General features: G+C 39.9%; 1 protein-coding gene across 16 annotated transcripts in view; it reads right to left on the bottom strand.

Annotated features, from left to right (window-relative positions):
* LOC110985759 (uncharacterized) overlaps positions 1-14,392 on the bottom strand; it is an 88,539-nt gene that overhangs the window by 31,145 nt on the left and 43,002 nt on the right. For 10 of the 16 annotated variants that reach the window (XM_087130125.1, XM_087130172.1, XM_022247046.2 and 7 more), the window contains one exon: positions 7,265-7,360. The exons of the other annotated variants lie outside the window; for them this stretch is intronic. In XM_087130125.1, coding sequence (XP_086986251.1) covers positions 7,265-7,360 — 96 coding nt within the window. The remainder of the gene's footprint in view (positions 1-7,264; positions 7,361-14,392) is intronic. 16 annotated transcript variants of the gene reach the window in all.

The raw sequence follows: 14,392 nt of genomic DNA on the forward strand, positions 1-14,392 counted from the left end.
CAGACAGACCAACCTTGCAGTGCAATTATGGCTCTGATGGATGTTATCGTACCGTACTTGTATATGCCCGGCGGGAACAATTTTTGCCCAAATCTCTTGATGTCCATTTTTCAGTTGAGTTCTGATTCAGTTGCTCAAGTTTCAAGGCTTTGTGAAATGATCTTTTCACGACCTAAAATACAGTGTTGCTGTACATGAATGGCACTCCATTAAATTCAATAAATGCCAGTGCTTTCAGCTTTGCCATTCAAACAAAATTTCACAGAACCTTTGCCTAATTTTTATGCTAATTTCATTTGAATATTCATGAGTAAAACAATGATATTTTAGGTAGAAACTTCAGTGTTCAACATTTACCAATTATGTTTTCTGTCCAAATTTAAATATCCTTCCCAATCTGGTTCATAAGTGTGACGTCACTTCAGTTTAAACCATGCCCACTGCCCATTGAGTTACATGGAACCATGGAATCGAAAATTAATGCGCAACTTGAGTGTTCGTCCAATCGGAGCCTTAGTGCGTATTCAGATTCAGATTACTTAAAAAATACAGATGTACAAATCAAAATATGGAAAGAAATTGAATAAAGGAAATCATAAAAAGGATATCAAACACAGCCGCAGCGACAACCTCATTTTGGGTTTTTCACTACTACAAATTCAGAACTCATCGACTCAAACAACACTGCGCTCCAGCAAACGTACTTGAAAAATTACCCATGAACACTTAATTGCTTCCAATCCATCACAGCACAGGAAAGACAAGTCTTCACTTCCCTTTAAGTGGCATTTTATTGCTGCTGCCTTATAATTTAACGAGAGCACTATTTCTTGATTTCCCTAAGCACTGTTTTCCACCCCAGCAAAGCAATTAGACTCCCTCTGCAGGACATGAACACTTATTACCATTCCGACGAACCTATCAATGTCAGATCTGGGGATCTGATCTCTCCACACTCCCCGTCTGTTCAGTTTTCAACCATTTCCTTTTTTTTTGGAAGCTCCCCGTCTGAGGCCCATCGATTAGGTCTGGCAGGATTGATTTGCCGCGTGGATCCCATGTTTGTTTTCAATCTACCGTCTGTGGGCCCCAATGACTACCCATCCACTCTGTTTCCAACGATCTCTGAAAACTCCATATTTTCTTCCCTTTCCATATCTCAAAAAAATTAAGGGAAAAAATGCAAGCCTCACGACAACCAGGCAGTCTTCGGTCTCAGGATTGATCTTGCCTTTTAGCCGAATGTTTGCATTTATGGCGACCGTCAGGTGCAGACCGCTCAACTTTGTCATGGTTTTTTCAGAAGACTACACATGAGCAGGAATCATGATTCTCATACCCACAGTTAAGTATGTGCATTAGCCATGAAAAGACATGATCACCCTTGTGCCGAACTAAACACACTGTACATCTCTACTTTCAATCAAACTTTAACTAGATTCAGAAGGTACCGCTGGGCATTTAGAAGCATTTGGCATTGAAATAAACTTCCCCCCCTCATGTCTGTCACTTTTAATGCAGGAAGGTAAACAAAGACGCAAATGGAAGATTCTCTAAAGGGCTACAAAGTGATTAATTACACCCCAATGAAAAGGCAAGAGGCTGGGATATGTGCTTTGCAGTCAGCCCTTCGGGATACTCACGACATTTGCAGGGCAGATTTGTCTGAATAATTCAACAACAGTGGCAGCGTTGGGTTCTTTCACAAGAGGGAAAACAAAACAGGCATTTGACCAAGCTGAGGAGAGAATTGATTTTCAAACAAAATAACCCCAAATTTCTGACAGGACAAGAGACCATAAATGGCTTTTTGTGGTTACAGTTTTCCAAGTGTTCGTGTATGTACACAATGGCATGGGGAACATTTGATGTAGTTACTGTTAAAATGGCTTTCCAGTGAGACAATCTGATCAGTAATGTAAGGCCACCCTTAATGAAAAAATCCCATAAAATTACTTTTCAAGGCCTTCATCTATTGATAATATGGGTACTTCTGATGCAAAATACATGTATGTTGACAAGGAACATTCAGCATTTCTAAACACAAAAAGGTAGAGCGCCATGTCAAGGGCACGAACCATTAAGGAAAGTGTTGCCATGGAAATGGGATATCTAATGCTCCCAGCAATAGAGTAAATATTTAAAAGTATAAGCGTGGGTGCATGTAGGATTGCAGCCAAAGAAGCAAACAACTGAAATTCAAAATGGCAAGACCTTGTGAATAGCACGCTCACACGTCCAGCAGATACATTAGATGTACATTGTACATGTACATGTTGGTTTTTTTTATTTCAATAAGACGGAAGTGAAACTCAAGATTTGGAAACTGTCCACGGTGATGTCAAGTTTTGCAACATTTTATAGAAAAATCCGATGAGATACTATTACAACAGTGGCACCATATCCACAGGCACATTAATGCATTAATTGCATCTGGCAATTCATAGCACCCTAGTGGTTGAGTAGGCACGCGTAGCACCTGTCTAAAAGCATTGTGCAACCTCTGTCATGGCTTCTATTTCTGGTTGTCCAAAATTTACACCAAGTTTTTCAGAAAAGATGTAAAGATGACATCGAGGGCATTTACACGTGACCACATCTGGACTGGTTGAACTCCTTTATACAGATTTTTTACATACAAAAAATACATGCTTAGCAGACACTGGTTACCAGCCAAAATGCAATACGCATAATATCACCTGCAACTGGTTCTCTATTCACTTTACCTTACCCAAAAAATGCCCCTAGCAATGTCCTCTGCTTTGAAGCCTCATGAAAAATTGGGACCCAGAGCGCAAAGTCGCGGGATTGCATAGAAGAAGTTGTGCGAGGAGATCCATGCAAAGCATAGTCTGTGTTTATGGAACAGTAAGAAGTGGTAGGTTGGCATATCTGCGTATGCTCTCCAACATCGCTGTCACAATATTTACATACAGAGCCTATCAAATACTTAAACAAGGAAAACACAAAGCATTGAAATTTTTATTACAGCATGTACATGTGCTTCTAAAGACTTGACTTCATTTATGTTAAATAAGGAGTTGTGTACTGGAAGGGTACTGTCCATTAACATTTTAAGTAACCATGTACATTTTAACCTACAGCATATAAATGAACATGCAAAGGAACAACCTATACATAGTATCAAGGTGAGGATACTGGAAATTATCTTCAAGCAAACTTGAATTGTAAATTCAAGCAGTGTGATATATACCCGTATTGCACGGTTCATATCGAACCCTGTGTAATGCGCTGTTCTAACTCAACGCATTGCACTATATTTAAGCTACATGTAAAAGCAAACGCACATCTCTGTGACTGTAAATTCAAAAAGGGCATGTTCAAGTTGCCTGTGCTGACCGCCACACGTGTTTAAATGCACATACAATTCTAACAATGATTTCCTTTCTAAGTGTAAGCCCTGTTGTTATTGTTGCTGAAATGAGTTAAACCACAAACAATTCCCATGCTCCCTCGATAAACTTACAGAATTCTGGTACACATGTACATCGGTGTTACTGTTTTTGCTGTGTGCCGTATGACATCTTTTTTTGATGTGAAGCGCGCAGAGGCCCCTTTACTTTCTTTACTGCGCGTCAAGTTTGTTAGAAGATATATTTGTTATCACACTCATGCTCCTGTGGTAACTATTAGTATTTGCATGGCTCATATTAAACCTCTAATGCTCTATTCTAATTCAACACATACAGGTACTGTACATGTACATGTATTGCGCTATTTTTACAATGAAAGCAAAATGCACAGCTGCAAACATTACTGTAAATCCAGAGGTGGCAGGTTTGAGGGCACTGGCCCCTATAACATCTTTGCTACGCGTCAAGTTTGCTTGAAGATAAATCTGTGTCCAGTTTATACCACCAAGCCGAATCGGCCTGTGGCTTGTGGTATATGGGACACATACACACTACACCATGATCATTCTGTGTTCCACTCGTACTTGCGCGATAACGGTTAGAAGCTCACTTTTTCTTTATCTGTTATCATGATCACCCTCTGGTGGTGATCCTTGCCCAAACAATGTTAGGTGCGTAGCCTGAACTGATGAAAATATGGTCTGAAGTTATGTACATATGGAAGTTGTGCAAAAGCGGTGATCGTTTTGCTGGAAATTTTTACAAGGAAGTTTTTTCCCAACTGTGATGCACACTGAGAAATCTGAAAAGAAAAGTGATTTTTACAAGCCAATTTTTGGCAAAAGTTTATGGTGATGTACTGACATCAGTGAAAATGGTCTCAGAAAAGTCAAAAGAAATTTCAGGCACACTATTCCTATTTTGAGTCACATGGCACTAGCATGCCAAACCTTTACATGCTACAGTACATTACATGTACCGGTCTATCACCCTTTTGTGACTATTTTGCATGGGTTTCCTCCAAAATATGACAGGTGTTTAATTAAAGGCTGGGAAAACTTGGTCCATGAAACACAGTAGGATTCAAACTCGGGCCAGTCACTCGGTTTTTCCTGAGATGGCTGATACATGTACATTAACCTCCATGTCATTTCCATTAGGCACTTCCACAAATTACCATCAAAGGCATCGCCGCTTTGCTGCAAAATGAGTTGACAGATGTCACAGCCAGTGTTGGTTTGAGTTCAATTTTCTGTCCCACACTGGCGCCTGGGATGATTCATTAGAGTTTTGATCAGGGATTCAGAATGAAGTAACCAGACAGTACGGTGAAATTTAAGTTTCATATCTGTGATGCAGTAAGCATATGCTGGAATTGAGCACATGAGGGAAACCAGCCAAGTTTCACATGTAACAATATACATGTGCATGTACATGTGCATGTACTTGTCCTCATCTTTCTAGATCCTTGAAATCTACCAGATTTGGGAGGATTTTATAGGATTGGGAAGAGCCCAGCCACTAGTATATGTAAAAATGTACTTAAGGTGGGTTTTTGTGCCCCTTGAGAGTTCAAGTACTGTACTGGTACAGTGTGTGTACATGTACATGCCCCTCTGGCCAGTGGAAGATTTCATTGGATTCAGGAAAGCTCCTAGCAAACTTGCCCAGGGTGTGAGAGCTCAGGAAATGTGTTTTTGTTTTGTTTCCCTTACTTCAGTCAGAATTTTGCAAGAAGCCTACCTGCAAATTTGCAAGTAAATTTCAAGAAAACTTACAATATACATGTAAAATGTTCATGAGATTTGGGTTAGTAATGTCCATGAACATGGGTTGTTCATAATTTTAACCAGACATTAAAAAAAAAACGCTCCACTTCTTGACTGTTCTCAGATTAAGTGCTCAGCGGTGTTCTGCCTTGTTTTGTCTACCTCATCAATCCTGACTGTACAATGTACATGTATGCATTTCCTTAATTGAAGCCTTCATGACACGTCTGCTTATATTAGGGTCCGAGGGGCATGCTGTGATTTTCTAAAGACAGTTATAATTTGATTATGGAAATCCATGTACACAGCTTCATTCATTAAATATTGCAAGACAAGTTTTAACGAGTCTGGTTATTTAAGCAGGCATATTCAGAAAGCCCTGATAAGAATTCCTTGTTACTCCTAAACCTGAAATCATCCGGTTGTCAGGGTGTCTAACAAGCACAAAGGATCTACAAAACAGTATTGCCAAAGCTTTCTCTTTTAAAGTAGAACAAGATTTTCTGTTAATTACACGCTGATTGACATCACCCAGCCTCTGATGAATATATTCTAAAGATGTCAGCAGAGGACTAGATTGAAGAAAAAGTTTGTGGCAACAACTTTGGAATTTCTATTTGTTTCATGAATATAAAAAGATCTTCCTTTTGTGCCAAAACAAAATCCAGAGGTGGGTTTGGGGATGAGGACATATTGACAGAACATTCGGAATAGGGGTTGTTAAGATTGCAATAAAATACTGTAACATTTCTGCATTTGTAGAACCGTAGCTAACAAGACATACATTTTCTCCCAAAGGTTATGATAATATTAATCTTGCACTTGCTTTCTGTAAAAAAAATTGCAAATAAGTTGAAATTCTCAGTGATTATATTATAGCCATTGAAAGCCAAAACGTCAGGATCAAACTCCTAAAATTTTGGGAAATCATAATCTGCTCCCCTAAAAATGTTCTTGCATCTGGCCAAACCCATCAAACACAATTTTTCTTCCCTATGGCCTGCACCAGGCTGACAAGTTTAAAACAGATTCTCCAGCTAAATGATGCCCCAGGGAACAAGCTTCATCCTTCCTGACATTTTCCCGCCAGGCTGTCCATGAAGAGTTGTGATGTCTTCATTTCTCTTTGACCTCTCCACGTTATTGTCCTATCGTCCCTCCGTCGTCGAGCAATAGGTCAGGAGAGGTTCTGACATCCCTTCCCACCATTTGTCAATGGAATTGTGCTTTAACTCGCTGAAGGACGGTAATGAGCACACTTTTATTCAATGATGGAAGAAGCCAAACATTAGGGAAAAAATTACAACTGGAAACTTTTCCTATGATTGTCAAATTTGTCTCCACATACAGGTACATGTATTCACGTTTCTGAATGCTTAAATTTATTGTCAGCTTATTTCAAGTACATGCACATGGCAGCAGTGACACTGTAATTTTCAATGGAGGGCTTTCATATAGCAGCCATCTTTAAGAGCAGTGTATTTCTTAAGATTAATTGACAAATTCCTGAATTTGGAAGAGAGCAAAAAATTGATCAACACATTTTCTTATGCATCCTATACAGCCACTCATTCCGAATGCAGCCCATATCATGCAGGGTGGCCAAGAAGAAATGCTTAGCAGGTCATTTTGCGCTTAGTAGGAGAACAGGCAGAATAGCAGACAAGACATGTGGGCAGGTGATGTGTTTCTGCTGGGCAAAACTCTGCAACTGGCTACACACCAAGGCCCTTAGCAGCCTAGAGAAGATGGACCTCAGACCCGGCCAACATTCCACTCCAGCTATGACACAACTTTTCATTACAAAACAAATCAATTTCCAATTTTCTTCAGTGGAGCCATGCAGCTGTAAAAACTACCACTTCAAAGCAAAACAAGATTTGTTAGTAACAGAACGAAGACAGTGGCACATGCAGATTGCTAACTAGTGGCGGTCTGACCAATAGAGGGACTTTTCATTATGCTAAAATACATAAAAGATGGGAATAGAACACTGAAATAATTGGAGAGGGGTCGGCTAAAACTCTTAACAATGCCAAGATATTGCCTAAGAGCGCCCTCCATTGGTCACAACCTTCCACAGCATTTCACATCTCTTGTTTGTTTACGTCTATTGGCTACCTGGTCCCGCCTTTGCGGGCGGTGTGGTTCCCCTCCCCCTCGCTCTGAGTCCGAGGGCGTATCACTGACGACGTCAACGCTGAACCCGACGGTGCACTGTGAAGTGATGAAAGGGGGGGAGGGGGGAAAGACACAGAAAAAACACAAAATTCACAACACACTGAGGTTATACATCTGGTTGCATGCGAGTCTGACACTCCGTGGCAACGTAAGTTGATTACAGACGCAATACAAACAGGGCGGTCAGGTTTAAAATCTAATTTGACTTTTCAACAGTTCAAAGTACCGGTAAATGAGGTAGAGTCTACAATGTACGTCGTTACCATCAAGGCAACTCCGTGTTTACATAGGCTGTATACATGTACAATGTACACCTAGAGTAATATTTCTGTTTCAACAAACAGTGCACTCAAATCTGTAAAGAGAGATCTCATTTGAATGCTATACATAATGAATATACAGAGTGGTATCACTGAAATGCCTCTACATCAAGCCTGAATATGACACTGTACATGAACATGTATACATGTACAGTGTACCGTAAAAAGCCACTTCAAAAATGTATTTTACAGTACTCAGAGAAAACGAACTACATGCACCACGCGACATGTTTAAATTTAATACAAGATTGTAAAATATTGAAAGGATTCAAAGCATCTGAAGCAAAAAACCCCTAAAATAATCATGCCAATTATTAACAAACAGACAGAAAGCCAGCAAGCCATGCAACCGTAAGAAATGTGGCTAGTTCTACAGTGCATGCAGACACCATGAGCTTTGCAATCATTCTCAACTTTGCAAGGTCCAGCCCCTTTCTTGGCACTTTTGCAAGGCAACTGGTATGTACATGTATTGCTATACATGCCAAAGGCTAACAAAAAAACAAAACAAAAACAAACAACTCAGAAGCACTGCCTGTGTGACTGGTTCCTGCTATGTACATCATCTACTTTCTTGACACCTGCTAAGCAGGACCCAATGTCACACAGCTCTTAAGCACAGAAATCTGCAGAGCAAAAATACCGTACCCCCTGCAAAATATTAAGTCCATATGTTAATTGCTATGTGTGCTGGTGTGAGGAAGAGGGAAAAGGTGGGAGTATCAAGAACAAGGAATACCAACGATTCATTGCATATTCAACACTTTGACCCGACACTGTAACTGATCATTGCATATTCAACACTTTGACCCGACACTGTAACTGATTCATTGCATATTCAACACTTTGACCCGACACTGTAACTGATTCATTGCATATTCAACACTTTGACCCGACACTGTAACTGATTCATTGCATATTCAACACTTTGACCCGACACTGTAACTGATTCATTGCATATTCAACACTTTGACCCGACACTGTAACTGATTCATTGCATATTCAACACTTTGACACGACACTGTAACTGTTCCTTAAGCCCGAGTGTTTATTACAGTTCTGTTCCCAAGCAGACTCTGACTTCCATCTACATGTAAATATTTGACTTAATTTGGCTTAATTTGGATTTATTGGTATTTACTTGGTTTACTTTAATAAACAAGGGTGACACTGGAGGAGAATGAAATATTAACAAATTAATTACCAAAGATTTTGAAGGCTTCATCAGGGCTGCCTACAGGGTCTTTGGTCTATGGCGTAGGGTCTAGGCTGCTTGCCTGAAGGCACCCCTTCGAACAACAACTTCTCCTGTTCTACCATATGTATAATGTACAATACTGGTATATGTCAACTTTAATTACATAAAGCACCTTCACTTTTAAAAGAGATTGTTTGAAACTTCTTGAAATCAGTAAAATGTCGATGAAAAATGTTGAACTCAGGAAAAATCCTGACAAATTTCCCTTGCCCCCTGGAAAGAACCAAGTTCCACATTGGTAATGTATTTACTGGTGAACACCGTCTGTGTTAGAAAGACAGACACTTACACAAACAGAACTGTGGAAATTGAATGCAAATAACATAATTTATCCTGACTCTAACTTTTTGCAAGGAACTTCTGAAATTCTCTAAAATCCTCTGAGGACAGAAACTAATGCCCTGCACTTTGCATAAAATCGACATGAACAGCTGCCACCACATTTCAGGTAACAGTTGCATATGTATATCTACATGTGCAAATGTACTGGTACATGTTACACTGTTCCTTCCTCAACCCTACAAATTCTTCTCACTCCTTCTGGTGGATTTTGAAAGATCTAGGACAGTAACTACTGGTGTACAATGTACATGTCCACATACATACATAGTACACAGGTACATGTAACATACATGTATCGGTAAGCCATTCGACAAACCTTGACTTCCTCATCAGAACTAGCTTCACCTTTCACTCCCCAACTGCTCATTAACACCTTTCCCCTATTAAAACCAAATGATAACGCTCCAAAACTTGGGCTTCATGACATAGGATTTGACATTCTTTCAGCGAAAAATTGAGGTTTCCAAAGTCAAAACTGAAGCTTGAAAACTACTGGTTTTAGGGTTAGACTGCCTCATGTAGATGTACGTGAATCCAAAGTACTCGTGTAAAGACAAATGTTCACTATTTACGGTATGTGTACACATACATGTACACATCCCTGTAAGTCAACTGAAGACATGAAAGTTTAGTTCTTACAAGTATAGAAAGGGAAAAACCTAGCAAGAATAGAAGAGGTAGGAGAAGGAAACAGTGGCTAGGCACCATCAAAGAGTGGACTTAATGGGAGGAGAATTGGAGGCGTTGAGGTATGCAAGAATGTGCCCACAGCCAGCATTGGCTAGGGCCTAGCGACGATGACGATATGTACGATAAGTCATGAATCTGGAGCGCAAAGCCGAAGTCTTAGTCAAAAACTCAATTTCAGGCTATCATTTTTGGTTGAACAGACAGCCTCAACCATCCATGTTTATGAAAAAGTGCGAAGCTTTGAAATCAAGCACGGTAAACGGTCGTGTGTGTACGGGTGGATAATAAGCCAGGCTGTACGTGTGTTTGCCTCAAATGGAGCAGAAGAATAAGGGATGTGGTATTGGTAGGATGCTCGTCGGTTATTACCGGGGAAAGCGGCCCGCACGTCTGGCAGTCTGGCTGCGCAAACAGGCCACATAGGGAAGGCCGTAATATGACAAAGCCGGGCGGAATTAATGTGCTACCCACGCAGGGTGTTACATTATAAGTGCAGACCTGGCTTCCAATACAAGGCAGCAGAATGTAGGCTGAGGTTTGCAACTCATCAATTACCAGCAGCATGGTAACATACTGCATAATATTTACATGTACCCAACCTGAGCCTTCAGTCGCCCTGAGGACTTCGTTCGGCAACATCTGCAGACATTTTTTCAAATAAACCCACTTGATCACTTTTTTTACATGTAAAATGTATCTTTCATCCGTGAAAGTTGCTTCTATCTTTGAGCAGCACTTAAAGAGACAATTAATATGCGGGATTTTCTTCAATTTGTTGTGTCTCTTGTTTTTGTTCTTGCATGTATTGTACTTTTGGTTTTATTTTTACATGACATTTTGGGTTAATGTGCTCAACACAGAAAATTGTGGATAAGAGACTCAGATACAGGTACAGTACCAGAGTGCGTGTACACCGGTAGAGAGGTTGTCATAGGCTCTAATCCCAACACAGCTTTAGGTTTTTTTCTTTTCTGTTTGAAACCACCAAGAATACAGTCCAAACAACACTGGTGCAAATGTGGAAGGGGGGTGACTGGTCATCTCCCAAACGAGCAGAAAAAAATTTTTCCTCGAAAAATGAGAAAAGTAATTTCAGGATCTTCTATCAAAAAGTGCTTAACAAAAACCTACAAAATGTAGTCTTCAACCCAGAGAAAGGCCATAAAAGGTTATACACAGGTAAAAAAACCTGACATTTGGACCCCCCAAAAACAAATCTGATTCCTTCCCCCTGAAAATGTGGTTCCAGACCCACCCTTCCACTGGTCATAGACAAACCATTGCATTACCAAATCACATGCTACAAAATTTCGAATGGATATAATTTATTTCGCTTGCTGCTAGGCCGGAAACAAAGAAAAATTATTCCACTACAAAACGGCAGCTAATATGCCACATGATTTCAGACCTGGAACAAAAGTGCACCAAATAAACCAAACCAACAACTTATTGAACACAGAAACAAGATTGATCTGCTTCCTTGACATCAGGATGTCTCTCGAATTCAACTTTTGGAGTGCGCAGCATGACTTGCTTTATTTCATGGCCATGGGGGGACAGATTGATGGCTCTGCAAGTGCTGTGAGCAGCGGAAACTCTAAACTTGTCAGTCAGGAAACGATTAAATTAAAGACTGAATGTTCCTGCACAGCAAAGACAGACTACAGGCTAGGCACACAGTCATTGCTCTGTCATGTGGAAATGCGTGACCTACATGTGCCGGTACTACTTCAGCAAAATTGGACTAAACTTGCAAGGAATAATTAATAAGTGATTCTTTTTAAAGAGGCAAATTTCTATACACTGAAAACTAGGAATTGCTAATTCGAGAAAAAGTATTTTAAGTTCATTGACACATACAGCCAATTTTCTGGGGCTCCTGAGCGCACTTTGACACTCTTGGATGATGGTTTCAAGCAGAGTTGTAATGACTCGAGTCAATGATTCGACTTGAGTCCCACTCGAGTAACAATTTTGGTAACTCGATGGGTAAATGACTCGACTCAAATCTCTCATGGAGATTCGACTTGAATATAAGTTCATCAGACTTGAGTCTCAAAAAAATTAAGGGCAAAAAGTTTTTCAAAAAAAAAAGATTTGAAATTGGACTCACGGCACTGCTCTTATATCGATCATATTTATTGTATTTTGTTCAAAAATTTGTAACTCAAACTGACTCAAGCTCGGTGCATGACTTGACTACAGAAAGTGACTCAACTCATCTCAACTTCTTGACCTAATGACTCGACTCGAGTCACAATGTTAAAATGACTTGACTCGAGTCATCAAATGTGACTCTTTACAACACAGGTTTCAAGAGACGACCTCAAATAATGTTCAGCACTAGTTCAAATTTGTTACGGTCCTTTCTCATTTCATGTCTTGTATTTTTCAAGCTCTGGAAATATTTTCTAGGTCAGTTACCAATGCTAAGGTGCCAGGAACTGTCAATGAGCATGTAGATTTAAGGGCTTGTCTAAATCAACTGGCTGCAGCTATGAGGAACAATGCACACACATTGGCAACCATGGTAACAGCGATGACAGGAACACTGTACATGTACATGAACTGAAATACATTGTACATGTACATGCCCCCCAAATGAGATCAACTGGAATTGTCCTCTCAACTTGATGCTGATGGTTCCCAACCAATCAATCGAATAGAAGCTCACAGATGATAACCAGTGAACAGCTCATGGTTAAACTACATGTGTACATGTAAGTTCATGTATTATCACGTTGGCATGTTACTGCGCATGGCATTATTCTTTACACATGTCATCATGGTGTTGAAACATTTCTGAACTTTGCAAAAAACTCAGTTGGACATTCAGACGCTGAATCAAAGAAATTTAGGTGGTTTACTGGATTCAACCATCAATGTAATAATGAAAACACTTTTTTCTCAACTTGTGTTTTTTCCAAGCAATGAGTGCAGTCTAGTCCTTTCATATTTTGTCTAACGGGTGTTCTCATTGGAATAAAAAAAAAATTCAAAATGTTTCCGAACATCAAATGCACATTTTCAGCGGTAAGATATCTCTTATAAAAAGTATACACAAATGAAAAGTGGTCCTTAACTTTTTTTGAGTGGTGTACAATTACATGTACATACATGTACATGTAACAGTATACATGCACATCTGCATTGTCAGTCATGACTCTTACAATGCCTACACTTCATCAGGCCCCTCCTACTCAAAAATCTTGGATTACTGATGGCTTGTTTTTCTCCTGTGCAGATTCTCAGTTTCCATGTGGAAACGTATTACTGCAGACCCAGGGGCGGCATGAAAGTCCTTCAACCTCACGACCAAAATAAAAAAAGATGAAAAATCTACCGTCACCCTGAGAAGGCAATCAATCTCCTTCCACCGATTCAGGTTGATCGCAAACGCCAACGCCAGCTTCTCCATGCAATACATCAGACCGATTTCCCAGCCGAGCCACTGGCCGACTGTTCTAAATAAAGTCCGCCTCTTCTGAAGAATCACAATTTCATGTGGGTCTGCTCCATTTTCAACCAGTAAATGAAACAGCTTATGAAGTACATGTACATACATATACGTCATTAACAAAACTGCAACCATTTTTGCAACTGTATACATGTATGTACATATCATATACTGTACGGTATGTACACTGTATAGCAGGCTAATGAACTAAATCTTTAACAAAGCCATGTCTTGTTCACTAACAACAGCTTACCCCATGCTTAAGCATTGTTTCACTATACCTTGGAGCCCGTCGTGTGACACCAACGCAAGACACTTGATCGGCCAGCGGCAGGGCTATCACCTGTCATAATGCAGCAGGTGTACGCTAAAAAGGGGGGGAGGAATTCTTCTTAACGCAGGAAACAGTTGGTTTGTTTTGACAAGAACAAATTGTTGCAAAGCACTTCTAGAGGAAAACAGGTTTTCAATTACAATCTCATGAGTGTTAATCACATCATTTTCCTTGATAGTTGTAATTTAACCACCAAATTTATCTTGGGGGGTATTTCCATCTTTGACATCATTCAATAAAGAAGTTGCCATCAGAATAATTGTTACCATTGATCATTAGTATTTTTTCCTTAATACATATACGCTTTTTGTGTATGGCACATGTACGTGTCTATGTGAATGTATTGCTCTCACTTTTTTCTGATTGTGAGGACATTCACTCTTATAAGCACATGACCTTTCAGAATTCTCAAACTGAATTTGTCTCTGCTTCCTGCATCAAATTTAATTCAAATCTGTTTCCTGGCTGCATATTTACAACTGTTTTCCTCTGATTTGGGTAGAACCCCAGTTGGACACATTTTGTTCTTATTTTTCAAGCAACGGGGGGTATCAGGAAGCACACTCATGGTCGTCACTGATGACGTCATGAAGTCACCAAGGAAATACCAAAACAGGCAAAACCATCACCGGCCATCTGAAAAACAGCCCAGGGCTGGATTAGGATG

This window comes from Acanthaster planci, linkage group LG02, assembly GCF_054643075.1.
Source record: "Acanthaster planci isolate LZ-2023a linkage group LG02, COTS_SCS, whole genome shotgun sequence".
Classification (NCBI taxonomy): Eukaryota; Metazoa; Echinodermata; class Asteroidea; order Valvatida; family Acanthasteridae; genus Acanthaster; species Acanthaster planci.